The sequence below is a fragment of the Leptosomus discolor genome, chromosome 3 (genome assembly GCF_034619465.1).
Source record: "Leptosomus discolor isolate bLepDis1 chromosome 3, bLepDis1.hap2, whole genome shotgun sequence".
Lineage (NCBI taxonomy): Eukaryota > Metazoa > Chordata > Aves > Leptosomiformes > Leptosomidae > Leptosomus > Leptosomus discolor.
Window position 1 is genome coordinate 8,264,460 of NC_141393.1, and position 27,292 is coordinate 8,291,751.

Genomic DNA, 27,292 nt, shown 5'->3' on the forward strand with positions numbered 1-27,292 from the left:
TTCAGCGGTCGTCGGCAGAACCCATCAGAATCTCGCTCAACGGGCACTTGGAAGCAAGCGGAGGCAACCAAAAGCTCCCTCACGGCGCACCTCTGTATGCAGCACACAAAACTGTCTTCAAAAATCACGTGTTAGACAGACCCAATGACCTTAATCCACTGAGTGCACCAAGATACCAGGATAACAGTGGATAAACACCTGGAAAGCAAGTTATATATTGTCCTTGCAATGAAATTGGTCTCAGAATCATCCTTTAGTTCCCCTCCCCCAACTATGGGTGCTGAACCAAGTCAGGCCCGTGAGGGCACTACGGTAAATTCAGAGGGGTCTGAAGCTTGTGGTCCCCTCAGTTACAAAACTGTGAATTCCACAGAAAGAGGCAGTAAGTAGTGACCCGGGAGAATAAATCCTGAAAGGGCACACGATCCAGGTGCGTCACAGCCCACACTCGCTGCCCAAGTTGTCTCAAAATAGCACAAAGTAATTTGAAAAGCAACAGATGAGGATGTTGGGTGTAACTTGAATTTAACGCAAGTAATAAAAAAAAAAAAAGCGTAGAGAAATGCGATTGTTGCATTGAAGCTGCACTTTCAAATAACCAGCAGTAACAAAAGCAAGTGAATCCTCCTAATGATCACCAACAGGCAGACCCAGAACAACTATGGATGCATAGTTGTGGCTCAAGGACATTAACAGTTTGTAAAACATATCATGTGGGAACTTGGTACTTCTGGTTGAATAGGATTCGTTTCCAGAGATGATTAAGACGTCTTCAGCACAGCTGTAACCATACACTAAAGGTACCTTCTGTACCTCCGAAACCGCTTCTCAACTCCAGGCTAATCCTCTAAACCTGAGATTCAAAGCTCGTTTTGAAAGAATTACCCATCCACCCTCAGGCAGAAAAAATAAAACCAACCCCTCTCAATCCCTTCGCCAACTATTCCATAACATAGCAATTCTTAAATACTCTTGTGCAGATTTCTGTTGTAGTCCACATATGTTAACCACCATTTTTAATGGTTGGCATAATTACCAACCACCATTTGACTGCAATGGTCCTCAGAAGGCTGAAGGTAATCGTGTGTGCAGAGCCAGATGCACAGATTGTAGTCTGCCAGTGGAGCAGAATAAGCATAAAGACTCAACCGTTTCCGTACAGGGCAATTTTTGCACCACTTAATAGGTATTTGATGGAATACTAAAACAAAGCTGTCCTAGGGAGTATCTAAGCATTAAACCTCTCTGCAGAGAGAAACATTTCTTAAAAGGACACACACTAACCTCTAAAAGGTTTTGTTAAAGTCTCCTCGTATTGGTCTGTTACTCCGTAACTACAGTCTCAGAAGGCAGTGTTCAGTTTTGGGTTTTAACATTCCCAGCTGGAATGTGACACTAGCCAGGATTTGGGATTTTCAGCACCACTGGTGTAATTATACCTACCAATTTCTTTAACCCACTGAAGATGTCCCCAGTCTTCCAGGTGCACCTCCCTGAGATACACTTACCAGGAGAGAACAAAGCTGCTTGCAAGATTCTTGGGTGTTTCCGTGCAGTCAGTACGTCCTAAATAATGCCAGTTTAACAGTTCTCATACACTTAAAAATTAGGTTGGAATCATGTGTTCCTGTTTGGTTGAATACATTCGTATCTTTGTTATGAAAAACACAGCTCTGTCAACTGCTTCTTTATGAGCTTGTTATAAACCAGCGATACGACAGTGCACAGCAGGACTTATCTTCTCTTTCATCAAAAAGTAATTCCCTTGGGCGTTAAGAAGTGACATAAAATCTTTTAATATATAGAGCTATTTCATTAAGTTCTCTGTAAAGAAAGCAAAATGCAGCATGAAACACAAAAGCTTTTAAAACATGCCAGGGAATTTCAGTGGGAAGGTAAAAAATTATGCAAGCCACAGGCCTATATTACACATTAAAAATGTTGGCTGAGACATTAAACAACCACAGAAGCATTTTTATATAATATGATTTAAGATCTATTGTTCAAGAATTCAAGAGCAAACCTTTTCTCTTTTCTGATTAATATTAGCAACTTAAAAAAAAACAAACCAAACCAAAACGAAACAAAATGAGGCATTCTGGTGACTGAAATACACTCCCAGGTAGAACTGAAGCATCATGTTCTTCCCACAGAAGACCCCCAAATAAAGCACAGCCAAGTATTGCCCAAGAGGTTAACCACCAGGAAAACTCTACACAGCAGAGATTCCCCCTTTCAGAATTTTACTTTTTTTCTTGCTTTTGAGGGCGCTGCTGTGAACTCTTACTCTCTTCTGCACAGAAGAAGCCATCTTCACAGACGCTTTCTTTGCCAGGGACCTTTCCACAGCGCCGGGTTTCCATAGCAACAGCTGAGCATCCTCCCCACCCGTCAGCAGGGACTCATCCGTCAGGCTCCAGCAGAAAGAGCGAACAGGGGCACAGTGTCCTCCGCACAGGCTGCCCACCAGGCTCAGCCCATCGGTGCCGCAGCTGATCAGGTGAATGTTTCCTGTGGACGTTCCCCCCATGAGAAAGAGTCTGTCTGCCTTTTCGTGGTACAAACCACCTACCAGGTAATGCAAGCTGTCGTTTTCAACACAGGCTGCGTCTCTGACATCCAGAACGTGCAACAGGGTTATTGGTTCTTCGGTATCTAACTGAGCAATGTCCCACCAACAAAATCCCTCATCGTGTGTCACGCAGTAGACCTGCTTATAATCTTTCCCAGACCAGCCAATAAAACTTACTGATGAATCTGAATTGCAAGTTGATGTCAAAGCATCATCTTCATTATCCTTGTTAATGTCAAACACATTAACCAACCCATCAGTTGACCCGGAAGCTACTAAGTTGGGTTCGATAGGATGAAAACAAATTTTAGTGATATCATCATTGTGACTTTCAGAATAGACTCCCAAGGGTTCTTCAGTGGTGCTGGCACAGTCTGTAATGCCTCTTGCATCCCAAAACACCAGAAACGTGTCCTTTTCAACTTTTTCTGTTCCAGCACAAACTATGACATCACTGCAGTTGACATCAAAACTGACGAAAACGTTGGAAGGATAGCCGCTAAACGTCTGCACGGCTTTCTGAGTGGCTAAACGAATATCCCAACATTTTACAGTACCGTCGCTGCATGCTGAAAACACGATGCTGTCACACGCGTGTGCAAATCTGACTCCATTAAGTATCCCAGGATGGCTACTGTACTCCCGCAGGAAGTTTAATGTTTCCCTGTTATATACCCTAATTGACTTATTGGAACATGAAACTGCCACAAAGCGACTGCCTTCAGATTGAGCAGGTTTGGAAACGTCTATATCCAGCAAGTAAGCCGGCTCCTCGCTTAGCGTAGAACGCTTTGCTATGCGCAGGCTAGCGAGCTGCTCCTCAATCTTCTCCACTGCAGACATCTCCAATGCTGTTGTCAGAAACCTGTAATAAATAAAATCCAAGGTGAGTTTTAATTATAACATTCTGAAATATTAGCTTTAAAAATACATAAGAAAAAGCCTCTTGCACAGAGATAGTGCATGAAGTGGAAATTCAGTTATCCTGATGTCCTACTCACTACAACTTCATTTACAGAAACAGAGAACTGGAAGGGGCTCCCCGAGTTCAGTCTCTTGTGAGTGCAAGCACTACATCATATAACCCCCTCAAAAGATTAAACTGTCTGTGAATCCTGCGAAAGCCACTTAGCTAAATTTGCTTTATTATTTTTATAAAGTAAATAGTAAAGTGATGTTCTCCACAAGTGGAAAGAAAATGAAGGCTTCACCACTACCTAAGGAGGAACAATTTTTGTTCTAAGAAGTTGCCAGGAGGCACAGCCCACAAATAGTTGCATCAGTACAACCACAGGAGGCTTCTGCGGTGAACTCTTCTGCTGGGGGATGTGCAAAGGGCAGGCAGAGAATAAGACCAAAATTACACAGAACTACAGCCTGAAACGGCCAGGTGAGATAAATTTTACAAGTATTTAGGCGCCCAACGACACACATACACACCTGTCAGCACACCACGGACCACCTAAACGGGCTACTTGACATCAGTGGAATCCGCTGGAATTAAGCACCTTTGGCTTTTTCAGCAGTTCTCCCAAGAACCTAAATGTTTTCGAAGCCTGCTGTAAAACCACATAATGCTTGCTCTTAGTGCAACGATAAAAATCTTCCTCTCAGAGGCAATTCTTCTCTGGCATGACTGACTCCTCCTAGAAACCCAAACTATTCCAGTGATGTACACAAATTCAAATTTTACCAAGCAAAACCAAAATTAAACAATATTCTCTCAATCCCCTCATACATAAATTCGTTTCTAAAAAAATGGTGTGCCCCCCCCCCAAAAAAATTAGTTCCCCTTTCTATAAGGCAAAGGAAAATTCAAATCTGTAATTGCAGTAAAGGCTTTCCTCAATTTAGAGTCAGAAAGAGTACTGAAGCATTTCAAGTTAAAAGATAGTTGCCATTACAAACAATACATGGTTTTAGTGAGTTCACAACTACAACCACTTTTAAAAGAAAGATGTAAGTGGGGTACGTTAAGCACGCAGAACCATCCACGTGAATGACTTCCGTTAAAGTTACAGGTTCAGTTAGACTGCTCTTCTGTGTTTAAAAAATCCCAAACTCCGAGGGAAGGAATCACAGGAGGTTCTAGGGGGTCAACACTCCAGTAACTTCTCACTGGTACAGGTATTCCGGGTAAAGCAGTACTCAAAAATCTCCTACTTTCCTTAAGGACCAGGCCAGCATCCAGTCCTAGTTACCACATGCATGAAAGGACCCTTTTCGAAAAAATCCAAACAGAAACGGAGTAAAAATCAGGCAGACCCAGAATGCGTGAAGATATTCTCACGCCTTCCCAGCTGTCCTATCATAAATTTTTCTGCAAACTCTTCAGGCTGGATTTTTAGGGACAGAATGAGCAAGTTTCCACGTATAACTTGTTTAATGGCAATTATTTTAACAGTCCATGAGAAAATAGCAACAGAGGAAAAGTTGCTATGACAGAACTGCATTCCGCCTTTTTTTTTTTTTTTTTCTTGGTGGTATTTGTAGTTTCGGGGTTTTGCCTTCCCTCCTCCTGTTTGGTACATACAAACATTCATGATGCCATGTGACAAACGAGCAATTTCTTAAAAAACAGCTTAAGTAGGCATGCTCATAAAAGCTTAATTCCCAAGTCACAAATAATCTCACTAAGCCATTTGCCTCATTAATATCCTGACAATGAGGTCCCCATGTTAATCTTCTACATCAAAGCAACCTTTCAGAGCACATCTACAAGCCATTTTTGCCATAAAATGCAGACATCCTGTGGAAACTCCTTTTCCCTCTGAACAGAAGAGGTTCAACATGTTTTCTGGCAGTAGCCTGTGTACAACCCTACCCACAGAGCTTGCTCCTTACTTACTTTTCTGGGTATGTCCTCAAATGAAACAAGCTTTTACTAGAACTATTACATAAAGGGAACTGTTCCCAAACACTGCTCAAACACATAATTCTTAAACTCCCCTGCAAACTAATAATTTAACTTTTAGAAATAAAATCATTTAATATTATTAATAGGGACAACTTCTACTTAATCCAATTTACTGAAGAATTACCATGGAAGCTTCTATTTAAATACTGTTTCAAAAACACATGCCTGAAGGTGGAGAAAGGAGTTTTCATAAACCAGCTATCCTGTAGCGCTATGGTTACAAAAAAAAAAAAAAGAATCAGGTTCTTTCTGTAAACTTTTTGTGAGAAAAATGTAGTTTTCCAGACTGACCTGAATTTGAAGCTCTAAATATCCAGACTTTTTATACTCAAAAGGCCACATAAACTCAAACAGACCTGTTCCTGACAAATGTCATCCATTTGGGAAGCCAGATGCAGTTGTTTAAATACTACTGACTTTGATAGAGAATATTATTCAATGAGCAGTTTCTACACCACTCATGGTGTCAGAGCTTTTACTGCTGGGGAGGAGAGGGCAAGGGAACTCTACAAGTACCCAGAAAAAAAAACCACTTTGTAAAAAGCCAGAGTCTGCAAAAGCATGTTCATTCAGATTTAATAATATTTTCTGGGAAATAAAATTAGCCCAAGATAGCTTTTAAGCTTCTACCCCTGAATGACATAGGCACAGCTATTCTGAAATACCAGAAAAAGCTGTTCATGTTTCCAGATAGATGTGCAATTTATATCATCAGAAAGCTGGAGGGTAGTTTTCAATTCTATTTCCACTGCAACAACTAAGCAGCCTTAAAATTGCATTTGATGGCAGCTAAGTTTTGCTAAAAACTCAGTAAAATGTCTGCCCTAGTAAGAAAGTCTTCAGCCTATTATGAAATTGTGATTGAAGGTTATATAAACAATTCATGCTCAAACTTCAGGGTGTAGCTGCCAGCCCTTCCTTTTCAGAAGGGGAAGTCACTGTTGTATTTTGATGGGAAAGTTTAAATGGCAGGAATAGGATCTGTGTTAAATTTATGAGACAAATAGGAAACAATGGTCTTCCAAACACAATAGAAGATAACTAAGCATTGGACTACAGCCACCCACAAAGCACATGGTGCTCTGCACCGCAGAAGTGGAGCACTTTTAGTTTAGCACTCCTTAACTTCAACACCACCAGTATCTGCTTTGTTTCTGCCACAAAGAATCCTTTGGCAAAGTCACTACCTTTGAAACCTGACACAATTGGGACATAGCACGACAGCCAGTTACGATGATCAATGAGGAAAACTGCTCACGCTACTGACAAACTGTCTGACCCAAAGACCCTGTAGGGCACAGGCAGCTGGCCCTTGAACTGTCCCAGTCTCTGAAGAAATCGCAGAGAGCACTGGCCAAAACCTCTTCTTTCCCCAAGGTACCTCCTTTGCTCAGAACGTGAAGTGGTTAATTAAATTCAGGTTCTTCACTTATTCCAGCCCACGGTCTGGATCTGCAGTCTCAACACAGACAAAATCCAGGTGATGTTAAGGTGCCAGGAAATCAACGCCACTTGGATGACACGTGAGTATCTGGCTGACGATGTCTGGCTATGGCTAGTCACTTGTGTTTGATACCCAAGTCCAGTCCCATCCTCAGTGGTCACCACGCCTCGTATGTAACAGCTGCATTTCACATCTGCACCCCCTGAACAAGGCAAAGCCACCTTCTATAAATTAACCCTGAAACTTCTGTGTTATTGTATCGAGTCCTCTGGAACTACATTCACGGGATGATCTTTTCTATGAATTAACTTCACAGTTACAGGCGACCGCTGCACATCTCCTTGATATCACAACTACCAGAAACAATAAGCTTCTGGAAGGACATTCAAAACTCATTACATCTTGGGAACTCAGAATGAACACAGCACTCTGAAATAAACCAAAATATTTTGACCTCCAAGACATCCTAACAAGGCTCCTTTAAAAAAGAAGTAAGCTTGATTTTTAGAATAGAAGGCATGAGGTAGAAGGGATGGCAAAGAGGCAGGACAGGATTTTTAGATGCCTTTGTTACGTATTTCTCACTAGTGGAGTGTGGAAACAACCACAGGGCAAGACGAGAGCGAGCAGCCAGCGGTGCCGAAAGCAGGCCTTTCCAATGACAGAAGTGAAAGGTAAGCACCTATCTGCACAAACTAGATATTTAATATTGGCTCAGCATACACTGCTCTGCTCTTTGTGCACTGTTCTAAACGCTGCAGTCCCAACTCAAGCCAACAGGCTCATGAGTCCTCTTCAATCCAGAAAGTTTTTCAAAAAAATAAACCAGCAATTCTTAAATTATTTTCCTTCTCCTCTCAGTGGTGTACACAAGATGCTGCCAAATTGCATAGTTCTCACTTCCAAAAGGAATGTCAGCTCAACGACATGCAGAAACATAAAATTACCTCTCTGAAAAATACTGTGGAAAAAGTGGCAGAAATGGAACTTTGCCTCAAAGATTTAATCAGTAATGTAAGAGTAACTTATGAGTAGGAGGGTAGAAACACGTAATAAAAACGAAAACAACCTGTAGTTTTGGCAATCTTCTCTGCAGAGGTCAAATACCGAAAATAGCAAGGGATTTGAACAGCAGTAGATGAAATCTTGCACCGTTCTTTCCTACTATAAACAATGCAAACAGACCCTCCCTTTATTTTCACCACTATTAAAAGTTCAAGAACAAACTAAGAACAAACCTGGAGCTCTGGGCAGTGGAAAGCAATTCATGCATGCAACATTACATGTGGTTTGCATTTTAAAACAAAAACGCAAAGCGCGAGGTTGGCTGAGGAGAACGCATTAGTACGCTGCACTTCACTAAAGGAAAATGCCTTTAGAGACCTCTCCTCACTGGCACCACTTCACAACAGAAGATGGATCAGCCAAATGATCTAAGCGCTGAGGGGAAGCACAAAACGCCCATCAGGCATGCATAATTTCTGCAGGATACCAACTCCTATAGTTGATTTTGTTATTTTACCAAAGCAGAGAGATAAGGTGTTTTTCCAGCATTCTCACAAAGCCATTTTAAGGCAAAAAGAACAGCATTTACTCTATGAAGCAGGAAGGGAATAAGATGCACGAGAGACTACGCTAAAGCGCAGAGACAAGATGTAAACTGCCAAAAGAATTATTTCACCCTTTCCAATCAGCTACATCCAGTTTCCAAACGTAAAGCGCAGCGAGAAAACACTCCACACAATTTTGCATTTGCAGTACGGAGAAAAATACTGTGATACAGAGAGCAGAAAGGAGTAAAAAGATAAAACGCTGACACGACGACGTCTATAGGAAGGGCAAATAAATTATGCCTACCAAACTATCTGCCTTCCACAAAACCAATTCCCACCCTCTCACCAGTACGGACCTCGGGGGCACAATCCTGTCTAGCAATGGAGAGAAGAGCTGCAGGTGGGACAGAGAACGAAGGAAATGTCCTTGAACAACAGTCTTGGTTAGGGGGAAAAAATAAGTCAGAGAACAAAGGGGAAAAGTCACAGGTGCTCAGCGCTTTGGGGTTCAATAATTTAAAAAAAAAAAAGGAAACTATAGCTTTTGTGTACTCATCTTTTGGGGGCACAAGCAGGTGTTCATGTCAATACAGAAACAAAACCTCTTTTTGAATATTGTACCAGATATCCATAGAAATAGAGAACACAGAAACAACTTTTGGATTTTACCAAGTGTAATATTAAGTGCATAAATTTAAAAAAAAAAAAAAAGAAGAATATTTTCATGAAAAGACAATTTTAAAATTAGGGTTTTTTGGTGTAAGATTTTGCATTCCAACTAGAGAGACCTATTCTGATTTTGCATCCAACACTGCAAAATATGGTGGAGGCAGGCGAGATGTAGAAATTCAGGCATGCCTTCAGGTCCAAATTGCAATGAATTAACATTCAAACTTGAGTAACTGAAAATCTATTGATGTAAATTCATGAACCAAAGAGATGGTAAGGAGCTGCAAAGGACCCAAGATGACAAGCATTCGTAAGAAAAATCTAAATGTAAAACAATCCAATGTACAATTTAAAAATTCAATAAACCAGAAAACACCATACAAAACTATAAAAATGCTCAAATTACTAATTTTGGCTTCAAATTTAAGTCAAAAATATTAAAATCTGATGCTTAGTTAGCTAAACTAAACTGAACTACCTTCTCTAGAACAATTTAGGAGACCCTAACACAGGAAATAGTTTCTAAATACTCTAAGAAGCTGTGTCAAACATTATTTCAAACATGTTTGAGAATTTTCCTTTTCCAGTCTTCACTTTTCATCAAATTCCACGCTAGTGACACAGACCTACTAACCAGCAACGTAAGCTCTCCGTCTCCAAAAATCACACTGACATGAGCAACTGGATCCAACTGAGAACCCCCTTCTGAGGGGGAGGTTTCCTAGTAGTGACCTCACCAGGTAGAGAACATGATTGCATCCAGGTGTTGAGGAGGTGGTCATCCAATAAAGGAGACTGCAAAGCAGTAAGAGGATAAGAGATGTTCTATTTTACTCTCATGGCTATTCTCAGATCAAGCTGACAGAAGCTGCAGCAGAAGCAATCCTATTTTATAAAGACAGATCCGAAAGATTCCCAGGCAAAGAGTAAATTATAGAAAGAGATACTGCAATCAGGATATTTATCTTCTAAATTCTATATATCCTCCTTTATTTTTGTAAAGAACACTGTATTTAAAAACCCTCTGTGGAAGCTGATCTATGCCTGAAGTGCACGCTGAGGGCCTCTTAACAGGTAAATGACAAACTCTGCATCCTCAGGTGGATTCTACAAAACGGGCAAGAGCTGACAGGAAAACTGTCCTAATGCTGGGCCTTGGCTTTTGCACTGGAGCAAGTCTCCAGGATGGGGGTCAAACACGAGGTTTATGCCTACTGCTCCTCCCTTCTCCCCGCTCCTCCCAGGCACAGACAGTGCCTAACCTGTACTCCAGCCCAGCACACTAACACCACATGGGGTGAGGCCACAAGATCACCTTCTAAAAGAAGGGTTAAGCATCTACCAGGGAAGTCATGGCCAGCTCTGCGACACTCACCCTTTCTCTAACAAGGTCCTCCTAGGATGGGACCCAGGATATTGGTTAACACCCTCATGAGGAACAGAAGGTGGACGATGTGTGCACCCAACCGCTCCAGAAGACTTCACTGTCCAAATGCTATGCCAACATCAAGGTTCCCAGCTGCAGCAGCCGCGAGATAACTCACAGCTTCAGAACACAGCGCCTTTGTGTCCTGCTGTCTGTCTGTAATGGAACCACGGCTATTCAGCCAACTGGCTGCAAAACTTGAAGAGAATCCAAGTCTCAGCCTTCTGCATTTGTGCTTATCTCATTAGACCACAGAAGAGTCATTTCCTTTCTCTCATGAGCATCCCCCACTGTAGACACCATATTGACATTACTTTTTGTAACCACAAACATAGGAAAGAAGATACAGAACTAGTCAGTCTCTCAATTAGTACAGCCAGCAAGTGCTAGAAATCAAACATGTAAGTTACAACGTTCTCCTGTGCGTAGTACTAAGTTTTTCTCCATTCACATTTCCTCAATCTAACCATGATCAGCAACAGAAGGTTCATACCTTCCTCTAAACGATTCCTCACACGCCTCCTCACTAGCAGCATTTTCTTTTGTTAAAAGGTCAAACAGCTTGGTGTTTAACTTGGCACTACAGCTACGCACCAAGATGGCCATCTCACAGATAAGGAAGACAGACATAAAGCTATTTGTTCGAGTGGATTTGAACAAGACCCTGGCCTACCAACACTTACTAGTCCTGGTTCTGGCAGTACAGCTTACTGAGTTAATTAGCAGCAAGCTGCAACATTCACTCTTTACTTTCTCAATCAGTGAAACAAGGACAGTATTTGCCTAACTCATCATACTTGTGTACACAAACATTAGTGAGTACAGTCAGCAGCAGCCTTTCAAAAGAAAAAGCCTTGTTCTGAACATCGACACTACAAGATAAAATGCAAAAGTCACAGTAACACTGCAATGCACCTGCAAATTCCACCATTGAAGTGCTTTGATGTCCTTTCAAGTTTGGGATTACAAGAAAGGACTCCAGGAGCGATGATTTTCAGGGCCATTTTAAGCTGAACAAAACCACCACATGAATGGGCAACCCCAACGATCCACCCTACAGAGAAAGGTGAAAGGAAAAAATTACTTATGCAGCTGCATGAATAATTTAGTGACTCTGAAATAACACCATTTATTTCCTTCAATTTAAACATTGCCACTTGGCATCAACATCCTCACCTAAAAAAAAAAAAAAAAAAAAAAAAGGGAAATAAGTAAGAAGATTCTTCCCAAATATTAGTAAATTTTGCTGAAATTCTTCCAAAGAGTTTGTTTCTACACCACAGGAAGCCTGGGAAATTTCAGCCCAAATTTAGCAGCAACCGGAATAAAAGAATATAAAGAACCTTAGCTACAGCAGGAAAAATAGCTCCTACTACCACACACTGGTGCCAAAATACCTATGAGATAAAACGTTTTATTTACCAGAATATTTTAGAAGTTCTTTCACAACAGTAATTTTGCTTAAGTACACTTTTATTGGAGCTCATTCTTCAAAACACGAGACTATTACGTTTTCAAGACTCTTTTCTTAAAAACCCGAGTTTAAATCACCTACTACAGTTCTCCTCTTCATGAGGGATGTTGCTGATGAACTGATAAGAAGATATTCCCCTACACGTGCAGATGCAGCACCAGTATTTTCCAAACACAACATTCGTGTGCTTGGCAATTTTTAACACCACGCTAACATCACTGCCTCAGCAACTCTCTGCAGTTCCAGATGTATTGCGCAAGCACAAACATCTGTCAAGCCTAAGCAGGGGAAACGACTTCTCATTTTCCTCATCTGCTTCCCCGGGAACATGCAGATCACTGAGGTATCTTTGTCAGTCACATCCTACAATATCCATTTTTTCTATTTAGCTAATCTAGAACATCACCATGTCAAGGTAATTTGTCAGACCCTCTCCAGTATCAAAGCAAGAGGAGAAACTGGAGATCCTTGTGTGTTCATGACAGTTCACAGGCTATCCATTTCCAAAACATGCTCGTTGTGCACAGCCTGACAGCTGGAGGCTCTGCTCAATCCTTATCACGCCCTAAGCTCAATTTTCAATGCTTTGTAGCAGACAAACAGAAAAGATGTCATCTAAGTGACAGCATCTAAGTGGAAGAGGCTGAAATATAGAGGGGTTTAGAGCTATGTTGACTCTATCCTGTTCAAGAGAATTTACTTTTCAGTCTTCATAAAAGATGCTAAGACACCAAGTACGTGCACGTTGTGCCCACGCAAGGCACTCTCTTCAGCTCTTTGTATTCAAGAGCCTTTAGACAGTGTTTACACTTGAAACGTATGCAGCTCTCCAGCACTAGCTCCACCGATGCCATGCACAGATAAAAAACCCATTTTTCTCTTTTTATAACATCCAAGTGCCCAGTGATTTTCCACCATCCTGCACTGTGAGTTCACATTCAACTTCTTTTTCACTATGAGAGCAATTTGGGACTCAGACATGAGACGGAATAGCAAAAGGGAAGGACAAAAGAGCAAGTACGTAGCTACTGATACTCTACCACTTTCTGATCAAGAGACCTACCTTATGCAGCAGCACAGAGAAGCCCTGCTGGCAAATCACCACAAAAGCTACATGCTCTTGTTAGCACCCACGAACCCCTGAGACCCACAAAGGGTGGAGAATTTATTTTTTTGAGACCCACAAAGGGTGGGGAATTTATTTTTTTGAGACCCACAAAGACCTTTCCAACATCTTTGGCAGACAGCGTTGCCCCGAAACAAGACAAGGACAAAAAACAAAGTCACGACCTTTATGCATTTTAATAACCCTGCTCTCAAGCCATGTTTGTTCTCAATGCCTTAGTCAATCCGTATTTCGCAGGGTCAGAGCAGGTTGCCAGCAGGGCTCTTTGCTGAAGCCAATCTCTTGATAACTAAACCACAATCAAGTGCAGAGGAGGACGGGTTAGATGATCCAGAGAATGGACTGTTTATTTTACAAGAAGTAGCTGGATGCTTTGCCTTGTATAGCTTGGCAAAGGCAGAGACTGGGAGGGGATATGATTACTATCTACAAATACATCAAAGGAATAAATGCTGGGGAGGGAGGGGAGCTACTCAAGAACAATACTGGCACAACAGTTTTAAGAGTATAAACTGACCATAAATAAAATTTAGAGCAGAAATTATAAAGTTTATCTTTCTAAATTGTTTCCAATTAGAACAGCGGGGCTAAAAACTTTGGCTGTCTTCATCTACTTTTATAACCTCGTCAGCCTGGCACCCACAACTGCCCTTGCACGGCAAAGAACACAAGTAGGAAGGCAGACTGAAAAACAAGCAAACTATGAGATAAACTGGCTCATCACTTCCTTCTGGAACATACCACATTGCCAGACAGACAACAGCAAGACACAACAGTTGCTTACTGCATACTTTCGGAAGCGTCATTACAACCGCGCTAAGAGAGCATGTATGTGCACAGAGAGAAGGCAGCTTCCAGGGCACGGTGGCCTCCTCTCCCCACGCCCCTGAGACAGTCGGGACAAAAGCCTAAGGACATCAGCGTGCCCCTCCAAACAGCCACAGCTTTTTGCAGAGGCTGTTGGGTGGGAAATGCGATGCTTCCCTCTCAAGTGTGAATGTTCATCAGTCACTGCAACGCAGAACTGAAGACTTGTTGTCCTGCAGTGGCTGCATCTCTCGGTGCCACACAACCACGACATCAACGCTAAGGTAACGTCACAGTGAGCTGGAGTCGTGGAGTCTCCTTCTTTGGAGACATTCAAAACCCACCTGGGCGCGTTCCTGTGTGACCTGCTCTAGGTGGTCCTGCTCCGGCACGGGGGTTGGACTAGATGATGTTTCGAGGTCCCTTCCAACCCCTAACGCTCCGTGATTCTGTGAAGCTGTTATTCCGCACTCAGCCCACTTGATGTCACTAATGACCACCGCTGACGAGCAGCACCATCACTCCGAGGACCTGCAGTCACAGATTTAGACCATGCAATCAAAAGGAGAGCACTCACCCTCTTTATTACATTGATATATTCCTACACTCATTTTAATCGGTTACGATAAGGTGGTTGTCTCCTCTAACAGAGCAACATTCAAGGAAAAAAAGCCTTACAGTGCAAGGCATAGGAAATAAGCCTGAAGCACTGCAAAGAATATTATTAAGGTACCAGCATTTTTTTGCCTTTTAAAAGCCTCAGATCCTCAAATCAGACCATTAATCAAAAATCATGGCCTTCACTTAGAACTGTCTATCGCCAAAAAATGAAGAAAAAAATCCAAATTCAACTACACTGCAACTTTCTGATCTGTCAAAGAGATTAAACGTAAGTTACATGCTCTTTTTTAAAATCTCACTTTAGTGAATCCACTTCAGAGCTTTTGACCTTTCAGACCTCATGATAACGCAAGATGCGACCCTCGTATTTCCATGCAACGCACACAGAAGCATACAAGGCACAACTGGCTTTTGTGTGTTTGTATTTGCTCTTTAAGCATCCAGCAAACATCAAGAAACACCCATCACCAAAATTTTCCCAGGGCGGGGGGGCAGGTGTGAACAAACCAAACTCAACAACTAAAAAACCCTTCCTCTCTCAAACTGTTACGCTCACATCTGGCTCCTATGAGCATTCCTGAAGCAGGAACATTCAATACACATACGTGGTAGTAGTTACCCAATACATTACACCACTTGAATCCATTTTTTCCTTACATCTATTTTTCCCCTATTCAGAACTGGGTCATGTACTTCCTTAGATATGTTGACGGATATTGAATGAACTAAAATCAACTTCATTTACCTCAGAAAAATCCTCCACACTGTCAACAAAACCTGAGTAAGTTGGGTTTGCCAGTAAAAGAGCTGCATGTTTCTTAACAAGAATTTTTGCTTTCACAGCCACCTGCTTGTCCCTCTTCATTCCACAAGGGAATAATAACACTTAATTCCAGTGCTCTCAGTCATTCCCATAGCAACAAACATACACACCTGCTTATCACTAAAAGATCCTCAAGTTAGTGAAAAATAATCAGCGTCTGAAGCTTCCTATTCCAGGTACTGCCAGCACATACCTCCACCTAGGAAGCAATTTGCCAATTTTAGTTAAAGGCTGGGTTGTCATTTCACCAATTGAACTGCTTAGCAATTGTACAGCACTTTTGCAGCTTATTTTCCATGTGAAGCTGTGGAATAGATTTGCCTAGAAATAACAAGCATAGGAAAAAAGAAAGATGACAGTAGCTATGACTAGCTGCAGCAGTGCAAGTGAAAAGCTGTTAATCAAGTAAAAAAAAAAAAAAAAAAAAAAAAAAGGAAAAAGGATGAGGATTCTGTCCACAAAAAACCCTATCAGCACTGGCTACAGGTTCATTCATCCGTCTAAAACCAAAGTCAAACTGCAAGACAGACACTCAACATTTGCAAATTGAATCGCCGCTATACAGAAGCACAATATAGCAAAAAAGTAATTTTAATTTAAAGCTAATTTTTTGGAATCAGTTAGTTTAATCCAGCATAAGAACTATGAGTGTTTTAATGCAACCGCTTTTTCACAGATAAGATTCAGTTGCTATATTAAACAAAGAATTTCCAGAACCTTTTAGTTTTGATTTTTCATTAAGTTTTCATTTAGCTGGAAAACAAGAGAATTACAGAAAAATAGCAAGTGCCCTTGTAAGACCACAGGGAACTCTCACATAAAACAACAAGTCTCAGAGTGAAACAACAGGGACCCAAGAAGTTTTAAAATACCTTCATTCCTCTATCTGTTGCAACTTTCAGTCTCAAACCAAACATTAAGGTCAATTCAAGACATTTTCAACAACACAAATAGTGTAATAAAAAATAACAACAGAAATCTGAGAATATTAACAATCTGCAAGAAGTGCCTTCAGATCAATATGAAAAGGGGAGATAAATTTATGTGAAGTCTGTAAAGGGTATAAACAACAGTACAGATGGTTTGTCTTGCAAAGGAGATCAGACTAGATAACGCACTAGTCCTTCTGGACTGAAACACCTGACATAATGAAACAGAATAAAAACATATCAGACTGCAGAGTTTTTCAGAAAATATTAATGTGGACTTGTTAGAAAGGACAGCTGCACAATATTTGCATCCTGCCAGGACCTACAAAATATTTTGATTGTTGAAAACACCCAAATATCCCGTAAGGCCTAGAAACAGGACAGAAAACACATTCTATATGCTGGGGCCTTCAGAACAGCCGATTGCTCAGTATTTGTCCTGCAATTTGAGCGTGATTTTTTCCGTGCTACAGATGGGCTTGCTTTCTTCTTTCACCGAGCTGTCTGCCCTGTCGCCTGCTTTGTTCTCACTGAAGTATTTTGTTGAAACTTGCATCAAAGTATCAGCTAACGCAAAAAACTCATCACAGAAACAATTCATCCAAATTACTGAAATTTTGCCTGAAGGCAACGTTTCGGCATCCAACATCCCACATTCCCACTCTAAAGCTTTATCTACCAAAGCAACCATCTTCTACACACAATTTCACAATCCCTCCCATTTACTACAGAAGCTAATACAACGCTCTCTGGTCAGTCATGTCCATGCACCGAGTTACCTCCATATATATTTAACTAACCAGCCCTAAATTAAATGCTCTAAGCTTCTCTACAGACTGCACCGAACGACGTGTCCCATCTCCGCATGCTGACTGCACCAGCCCCTCAAACCAACAAAACACGCTTCTGCCAGAACCGAACCAGCACCGACTCTGCATGGTTTGTAGGCGCAACGTGCTGCGGTAGAGCTGTCCTTTCCCAAGGATTCAAGAGCTGCGGGCAGGAAGGAGGGAACAGTCTGAGGGCAGCTTTGAGGGGAAGAAAGGGGAAGGAAAAGGAGGTGGCAGGAGGAAGTAAGAGAGGAAAATGCACCAGCAAGAATTTATGTAACCCTTCTGTTGAAGGAAAAGAGGTGGTCCAGGACCATGAGAAGGGGGAGAGCTAAGGCAGAAGAGGGCAACGCGTCAGGCTAAAGTCTGAAGAGGGCAAACTGATGTCGAACTTCGTAATCCCACACGGCTACAGGCAACATGGGCTTCTCCTGCCTTTCTTATGTCCACCACTGTCCATCTTGCACCTACACCGCCTGCAAGTCACAAAGCACACTCATCTCCAAAACCTGGCCTGGCCAAGTCTCCAATTTGCAAGTCTCAACACTATTTTTTTAAGCCTGGTGCGAAAACACTAACAGATCTCTCATGACACAGGAGAAGCTGACCCACGCAGAAAACGTCTTTTCACTCACCACTTAAAACCAAGTCCCAGAAGTCTGCACAGGCGACTTCACATCAGCACAGCGACTCAGCATGGTACTGCCGATTTCCTTCTGTTTTGCTTTTTTTTTCAGAAAAGCTCAGAAATCCCGTTATTTGTACAGTTACAATAAAAGCACATCAAAGCTGCAGAACCCAGCTGGGAAGTGCTGCCAGCACATAACCACAATCTGGTTTTACTCCCATGCAGTCAGGTACAGACCAGATCCTTGGGCTGCCCAGCGAAGGAGTCTTGTCCCCAACACTGATAGTGTGAAAGAAAAGAAATTTTTAAAAAATCACCTTATAGTTACAGCATTTAGAAAAATACCTGAACATCATTGCTCATTCCATGAGCAGCAGAACTCTTAGGTGGCAAAAAAGATGATTGTTTCCAAAAAGTCTGAGAACGCACAAGAAACAGTCAGGCCCCACGTCAGTGTCTTACGTACGCAGCAGCTGCTGCGGAGTCCTAGGCCCACCCTCCCTCAGGGCTGTCCCTTGACCCCATAAAAAGATATTTGGAGGAAAACACAAATAGCTACCGTAGTCTTTAAATCTAAACAGAAACCAGCATGTAAACTTTAAACAAGCGTTATGTAAAATTAGCAACTCAAAAGCAAACCTTGGGGCACGGATAAACAGAAACCTTTTTCATCTACTCTGTTGACAATAACAACTATCTTATAGGAGCTGTTCTCCACACGCACTTCACTGAACCTGACAATCGCTCTCCAACAGGAAACCCAACTGAAGTATTAGGAAATAAAAGGCATTAACATAGCTTAGTTCCAAGAACGAAGTTTTTACAGACCCAAACCCCAGCATATTAAGAAGAGATCTTGTGTTTCTGCATTCTTCTGAACATATATTACATCTCTAGGGAAAACATATTAGGAATTACACAGTTGTAACCAATGTAAGTTCTTAACATAACACAGCATTGGCAATTCCACACCCTGTATCTTGAAGGAAAAAGTTAATTCTCCAATACAGCATATTTTGAAATACCTGTTGGTTATATAAAACTTCATTTAAAGATATACGTATTACGCCTCTGGCAGTAGTTTCTTTAACTATTCTTTTTTCTTCAAAAACATAAAAAAGTTTCTTTTCACTGTTTCCCAGAGCAATAAAACAATCAAACAAAAACCCCAAATCAAAACTTTCATCTGTTCTTCTGACCTTTTCCAGATTTTTTTTATGTTTTAGACTGTTACAGTAATTAAAAAAGACCCCTGTCCTCACCAAACCTAGGTGAGGTCAGCTGGTACTGACCAGTGTAACTTCTTAATCAACATATTTTATCTGCCAATACAGGTCCTACCTTCAACCCTGACAGCCCATAAGCGGCCAGTCACAGATGTGCCCGCTCAAATTAGCAATACACCGTCCCAGCCCTCATGCCGGGCTCAACCCCAGCCCAGTCTCTACCAGACACAGCAGCAAAGCTACAAAGGGTGACCAGGCCAACGTCGACCCCCCCCCCCCAGCCCTCTGCCTCTGTCCCGAGCCCTCGGAGAGCCCAGTTGGTCTCTCTGAACTTCCAGGCTTCACGGAGTCACTGGGTAAACTCACAGAGTAAGTCCAGCGTTTCTGTTCACGCTCTACCAGCGGCACAGGCAGCAACACCGTCAGCAGAGCACGGGAGGCTTCAGTTCAGCCTGATGGCAGCAGAAAAGCCACCGGTGAGGGGTGACACCTCAGGAGCCCCCCCCTTCCCCCTCCCTACCGCGCAGGGCACTGCAGGCACCGGGAGATGCCCAACCCCGACACACAGGGGCCCAAACCACACACCGTGGGTAACCCCCATTCCCCCCCCCCCCCCCCCCCCCGAACTCCACCGGGCCAACCCCTGCCAAACCCACAGGAGCGCCCCCTCCCCGAGCCTCAACAGCGGGGACCCCTCCCCTGTCTTCCCTCAATACCCCCCCCACAGGACCCCCCCCGCCCCGGGCCGGCCCCCCCCACCCCTCGCCCTTCCCACAGCAACGCCCACACGGCAGACACCGCCCCGCCCACGGCTGCCCCCTCGCCCCCGAGAACCCCCCCCACCCCGGCGGCCGCCCTTACCCCGGCCCGGCCCGGCCCGGCCCGGCCCCCCCACGGCGCCTCACCGCCGCGTACCACGGCCGGACGCCGCCGCGTGCGCGCCGCGCCGCCCCGCCCCGCCCCCGGAGCCCTCCCCAGCCACCCCATTGGCTACTCCGGCTACTTCGCCGGCAGCCATCTTCCCTCCTCGGGAAGGGAGGGAGAGGAAGAGGATTGGTGCAGGAGGCGGAGGGGGCGTGGCTCCCTGCTCGTCAATCACCACCACTGTATTGGCTCCCGGCGGCGGCGCGGTTGCCATGGGACCGGGGGGCGGGGCCTTTGCCGCGGGGCAGGCTGGGGGCAGCGGGCGCCATTAGCGGGCCGGGAAGGGGCGGGGCCGCTGGAGGCGCGCGGGGCAGGGGCGGAGGGGGCGCGGGGCGGGCGCCAGGCCGCGGCCGGCGGCCTCCGACGGAGCCCGCGCTGCCGGCGTCGAGCGGGGCCTCCCGGCTGGGGCTGTGCCCACTCGTCGACATGGCTCTGGCTCGCTGGCACCGGCCCCGAGAACCTCAAAGAGAAAATGGTGCCGTGTTCGACCGAGTTCAAAAGAGCCACCCAGAAGGCTAGCGAGCAAACATGGAGTTTGTCCTTTAGTGGTTAAAATCCGCCTGTTCCTTGATTTTTCAGTCTCTGACGAATGCGCTGCTTCTGTACCAGGACCCCGAGCCTCTGTACAGCCCGTGGCACACGAGATGAGATTCGGTCAAGGGGCTCAGGGACTGACCTCTCCTTCACAGCTCGGCAGCAGCACCTGTCAGCGACCAACAACGATGCCTGTCGGGAAGCAGGGCAGCGCCAGGCGAACGGGGCTGGGGAAGGAGATGCCCAAGTCCATCAGCTTCTAGGTGTGCTGTGGAGCTGCCTTTCTCCAGCAAAGCAGGGACAGAAAGGAGGGTTATTCCTGGGGGGGGGGGATCCGAACAAGAAGAGGGATGGGAAGGTTAAGTTTCTTTTTCCTTCAGCTTGCTGTTACATTTTCCCAGATCCTTATTTTTTTCCAATTAAAGTTTGAAATAGTATTTTTTTTCTTTTTTTTTTTTTACTTATAATATGCTAGCACATACAGGTCATTAGAAGGATAGCATACTAACATTTGCTTCCTTTTAGCTTTTTATTCGACATTGTCCAAAGTGTCAGAATTCAAATTTCCTTGTTCCACTCCTCATTTCCTGTTCAGCACTGAAGTTTGTTTGGCCCCAGTTGCAGAGTACTGCATTAATCCATCATCTTCGATGGATGTTATTCAGTAAGAAAAGTAATTTGTACCTCTGTTTTTGTACCAGTTAAAATCAGATTTGTGGTCTTTTCTGATACATGCTGTAAGTTGTGGTAAATAATATCACCGATATCATACATAAATAAGTGAATTCTTTAAAGAAAACATGGAAATATTTTAACCAGCTTAGTTTCCACTGCCATTTTTTAAAATTAAGATCTAAACATTTGAGCTAACTGTATATTTTTCTAGCCAGATAAAAAAGAGCTTTATCTAAACCAATTAATATGGTCAAGTCACATGGATACTAACCACAGAACATTATAAAAAACCATGACTTGTACTTCAGTTTAAGAGCCCTTTTCACTCTGGCATGTAATGAAAGCAGAAAGTCAGTCAAAAGATACTTCAGAGTACTAGAAACATCAGTTGCCTGCCACTAGTAGTGTGCAAAATTATAATTAATTTACGTGCTCCGGTATAACTACTGTTGTTTTTATTACTGCAGCTAGTTACATACCTACTGTCAGAATAATCTCTCAATGAGTAGAGAACACCCTTCTCCGTGACCACTCTGCAATACCATGAGACGGTCAACCTGATTTGTATTTCATAGGTGCGTTGATCATTCCCCTAGATTTGAGCTTAAAGACTGTCCTCGATGTAGTTTATTAGGACCAGATATTAATAGAGCTGTTTGTACTTGTGAGGAGTCACAGGTGCGCAGCTCACAGAAGCCTCTGAGCCACGCAGGTATCACGGCAGACGGACCAATTCACCCTCTGCCATGAGAAAGTGCCCGGTTTTGTTTATTTTTGCTTCTCAACAGTTATTTTGGGGGCCATTTTTTTTCCTGCACGGTGCATTGAAGATAGAAAAATATCTAAGCACATGACATCAAAGCACAAAGACCCACATTTCGCGACTCTTGTTTTCACAGTAAATACCTTCCATCATTGTTGCAAAGTCTGTCACCCAGGACTAATCACTGGCAAGAGTTGTTCTGAAAATTCCAAAACAAGATGCATGTTATTTCATTGAAGACTATTGAATTTCACACGATACACATTACAATACTTCAGGCTGTATTGTAAATGTCAATCTTGCAATGAAAAATATTTTATTTAGTAGTTTTCCATCCGAGTTTGCTCGGGGTGGTTAGCATTGCCACAAATTCAACAAATACCTTCTGTTCATTGTTCACGTAGTAGAAACAGCTGCAAGATCAGCTGGAATGACATACTTCTGCAGCCACGGGTTTGGGTCAGTGCTCCCAGACGAATCCAGCTATACCAACAAAGTACAGTGTCTCGATAGCACACCAACGCTGCCGAGTCACAGGATGGATTGGGTGGAAATGCATCTGTAAAGTTCACCGCAGGAACTGCAGTTGCTCCAGAGATCACTTGTAACTCTTGACAGTTACTTTACAGACAGAACTTAGAACAAAAGACATTTTTAGAAAGGAATCTTTGTGATCCCCACCTTAAAAGAAAGTGAAGTAGTCTACACAAATCTGAGTTTCGGTGTAACGTACTCTAGGGCTCAGGTCAAATCCTCAAAACAGCAAGTTCTCTAGAACAAGAATTTTTTGCTGTGTCTTTGCATAATGCCACAACACAGGCTGTGACACAACTGTCCCTGACCCTAACCGGCAACTTCTGCCTGCTACCACAAGGCACCACAGGTATTTTTTGCATCTTGCTTGCCTTTTTTTTTTTTTTTCTTTTCCCCCTTGGGTTGCGTTGCGAGGTGCAGGTCAGTGAAAAGTGTGTTTCTTCCCCCCAGCAAAGTTAAGTTTAAAAAAGGGAGAGGGAATGAAAGTGTCATTATTTTTCAAGTAATTTTATGTTGAGCATTCAAAGCAGAGAAAGAAGTAACAGTATCTAGATGTAGTTGAAATTACTTTTTCTAAGAATCCCTTTCATAAACAGTGTTTGTAAGGCCTGATAATTCTGAAATGTTGCTTGTTGCACTTTTAACTGGAACTGTTCAGGTACAGTCTACCAAATGAAGCAGTTGCACCCTCACTACTTGGCTGTCCATCTAGTACGTCAAGGTTATTTACGTGGCAGTGTATTTTGGCCACCTATACCAACTTCTACAGTGTAGCAAAGTGTAATTAACTTGTACGTACACGTCCATGAAGTGTTACTTACCAGGGATCAACGAACGTAATTCCCTCAGCACATTCCTGCAGCTGAAGCAGTAGAAGGTAATGTGATTTGCTAGAGAAAGAGGGGTTTCTTTTAAACATCTTTAAAAGTTACAGCTCATTGGATCGTTTCACTTTTCAGTCCTCAGCTGTTTGTTGGGGAGGGGGAGAGCTGGCAAACTTCTCTCCATCACTTTTTGCAATTCTACCTGCAGAACCTGACACAAAGTGTAGAAATGAGGCAAATTTATTATGATGGTTATCAAGGTCCTGGATTTATTGAAGGTACTTTAATAATTGCCACTTAGTCCTGAATAAGCACTTAATAAACCAAAATCAAATGTTGATTAAATCGTATGCTGTAATTACACAGTGCAATAAAAGGATGTTTTGATTGCAAAGTCAAGTTGTTGGTTAAGGACACCATTTTTTAGAGGTCAGCTCAGAACTATCAGCTTCTAACTTCAGAGAACCTAAGCTAACTTTGCACATCCTGCGTAGAAAAACCTGTGTCAGTCATCTCTCTGCTGCAGGAATTTTTAATTTTAATAATGATACTATTGGTAACAATGCTCGCAATTTCTCACGACCTGCGCAGAGTGCCAATTTAAAATTTCATATTTGATCCTGTTGAAAGCAGAAAATTAGGCCGTACACTGCGGGCTCCTCCTCATCCTCCCCAACTGTTCTCTGTAACTGTCCCTAAAAGGCTGAGTGGTGTCCCAGGCATAGTTCAGGTAGGGAAAACAGACTGCAGACAAGTATTTCTGTTCTCCTGGTCATGCTCTCTTTCTGAACACCCGTGCTAGGGGTGTACGTGCTGAGATTTGGGGGTTTATTGGTGATTTTGTTAGCGGCAAGAATTCCTTATTCCTCCCTGAAGCAGAAAGATCACACTGGGCCCAACAGCGGGAGCCTTCCATCTAAGTGGTAGCAGAGGGCACCCAAAATGCACCAGGGACGGTTCACCTAATCACATTCTCAGTCCTCCTTGTGTTTGTACAGACCGCACAGGACAGCCCGGCTTGAGCCACCACCTTTCTTCCTGGGTTCTCCCACAAGCCACAGTATGAAGCCAATACAGTCACGTGTGAGGTTCCGGAGTACAGCACAGACATGCAGTATGAAGGAGCACAAAGCTGCTACCTATTGACTTGGCAGGGGGCAATCTCTTAAGAGCAGGGATTTATTTGTCAGATTCCATATGCTGTTTACTGTTGGTTTGGTGGGGGGGTGGGTGCATGTACCATTTTTATCTTTGCTTCAAGATCTGGTCTTCTAACTCCCATTGAAATTGGTTGACACAGAGATCAATTACAGAAGATTCTCCCCCCTCAAAGTCCAAGTTCAGGTGAGAGAGAAGCCATCAGACTAGGCCATCAGACCAGATACAGATTTCAGAACTGCTGTATCATAGATACAGCGTTTGCATAACTGCTGAAGTGTCTTGTGTACAAATTTTGAAACAGACACTTATTTGCATTGACAAGAATGAAATCTCAGCAACCAGATGTTTAAAAAAGATGCCTGGACATGCCTCTTAAGTGAAAAGAGCCAAACCAGAATTCTTTATTTTTCTTTCAACTATATTCAGTGAGGTTAGTCAGCCTGAAGACTAGAGACAATCCCAATACTGTCACAAGGCCAATGCATCAGAAAAGGACAGAACTGCTGCTGCCAGGCAAGCACAACACAGCGCTAATTAGCACTGGTATGAAATCAGTCTGAAGGCTAAACTGGTTGACTTTGTGCTTTTACTACTCTTAAAGATGTTGGCAACTTTTACTCCTCCAAACCTTATCAAAATTTATTAGAGACAGCATTACATGCTATAAACATCACCCCAGAGAAAATATTCTAACTCTTAAAGCACCAAGTGTCAATTTGAGTAATAGCTTTATTTAATTTATAGTTTCAGCACCTGCAGCTGATCCACAGTAGTCCACAGCAGTAATCGCTATGCAATTAGTGGCCATTGCAGCACAAATAAGGCTGTAAACAGTAAATCACCAAAAATGAATAAGTACGTGCTGTGTACAGTGAAAGGACAGGTAACAGCCTCTCTAAATTTTCAGTTTAAAGTCTTTGCAGGTTAGTAGAAATCTGGGTCATCATGTTCTGAAATGTAATCATTCTGTACGAGGCAAACATGATTACACCCCTTTGCTTACCAGCATAAGATTAGCCACCACAGAGTAACTCTTCAGCAGAGGCGCTTTTTGGCAATCTTCCCAAGGCAGTTGTGGACTTGATTAACCACCAGGATTGAATTCTCTACAGCAGGAATTATCCAAATATGGCTACCGGCATACCAGGAGAGATGAGCAAACACATGATGGATTAAATAATTCAGGGGGATTTTGTCTTTAACTGATACGGAAGGAGCACACACGTTCTGGTTGTGCTCGCTAAGCTATCATGTCAAATTAGCCTTATCCATTTAAGGGGAAAAGAACCTTTATAAAATATTCTTGTGGGGGGGGGGGGGTGTGTTTTCTTGGGGGGGGGGGTGTTTTCTGGGGGGGGGGGTGTTTTCTGGGGGGGGGGGTGTTTTCTGGGGGGGGGGGGTGTTTTCTGGGGGGGGGGGTGTTTTCTGGGGGGGGGGGGGTGTTTGTTTAAGATTCTGAGAAGATTAACTACTGAATCCATCTGCAAACTCAAATCTGGGACTACCTGGAATCAAACTGCAATTACTACAGGCGATGGACTGTTCTCTAGCTACTGTAACAGGTGATCACGACTCAGCCAAAACAGCTTCCCACTCTCCAACTCTGGGAAACTCTTAACTAGTTACTTTAAAATATTGGGTACATCCAGACACAACTGCTTATCAGCTCAGGAAAACAAACAAACAAACAAAGGAATTTTAAAAGTTACTAAAAGACTATAAAGACGGAATTTATTTTTTTTCCTAACCCCAAGGGTGTTCTGAAAAGGGCAAAGAACTTACAGCTCATGCCTCATTCACAACTTTCAATTTCTTCCTCAGCCTACTACTTCCCAGCACCTCCGTTAATTCCTTATGCCCTCCCCTTACCCATTCCCACAACCCTTTCCTCCTCCATATGCCAACATCTTACTTCTGCTACACACAGGTTCCTCCCCCCCTTTTCTTTCTACAATGCTCTAGTGACATACTTTCTGGCTATTTCTCATCATCTACAATCTTACTCTGCACATTCGAACCAGCCACAGAACAAACCCCCCAGATTCTTAGCAGATTTAGAATCCTCTCTCACACCTGTAAGATTTATTATGTAGTTAAAAAAAAGAAAAGGTTTCTCTTTAGGATGTGATCCACATTCAATAGTTGTGGGGGCAGAAGAAAGCATTAGCCCAGAAGAGGGAGGGAGGGTCAGAACCTCAGAGGTAAGCGAAGCCAAGCGCACCAGCCATACTTAGGCAGGGCTGCTATACACTGTACCAAACCCACATCATCTGAAAACCAAGTATTTGCCACACCATCCGGAAAAGTTACTGCACGTGGTCAGAACAAGTCATTTATATAAAGCCAGAGCATTCAGTTAAGTCAGTAATAAAGGGTGTGATAAATATTTGACAATTAAAGGAGTGGTAAGTGTCTCCACATCCAACTGTTCTTCACAGACTAAGGTTAAAGCACAGGGAAGGCTCTACTACAAAATGGAAAGTGGGGGAAGACAAAATTCCCAGTGCACTGCAGGTTTAAGCTTTTGGGCAGGAACTTGCTTTTACTTTCTGCGAAGTAATTAGCAAAAAAAAAGTCAAATCAAATTAGACAATCTATAAGCAACTCATGGCTAAAGTGATGTCAAAGGCCTATTAAGGAAGATTTGTGCCTATAAAGGTTTATGCAGTTCTCCTGTATCTGGTCGACTCTTGTGATCTGAAAGCAAACACAACATACAATGGAGGAAGATCCAAATCTCAGGTCTATGGAGAGTTAGTTATCACTTCAGTCATATTTGGCCAGGATGGGCTGGTAAAACGAGTTCCAGTTACACCTTCCTGGTTTCAGTTC

The 27,292-nt window shown here is 43.1% G+C and overlaps 1 protein-coding gene across 1 annotated transcript; it reads right to left on the bottom strand.

The window, feature by feature from the left end:
- Nucleotides 1-2,050: 2,050 nt before the first annotated feature.
- Nucleotides 2,051-14,421, bottom strand: WDR89 (WD repeat domain 89). Its single transcript, XM_009955500.2, has 2 exons — nt 14,333-14,421; nt 2,051-3,437 (listed from the first exon to the last, which is right to left on the bottom strand). The coding sequence occupies exon 2, from the start codon at nt 3,413-3,415 to the stop codon at nt 2,213-2,215; it is 1,203 nt and encodes a 400-aa protein (XP_009953802.2). The 5' UTR covers nt 3,416-3,437; nt 14,333-14,421; the 3' UTR covers nt 2,051-2,212.
- Between the last annotated feature and the right edge of the window lie 12,871 nt (nt 14,422-27,292).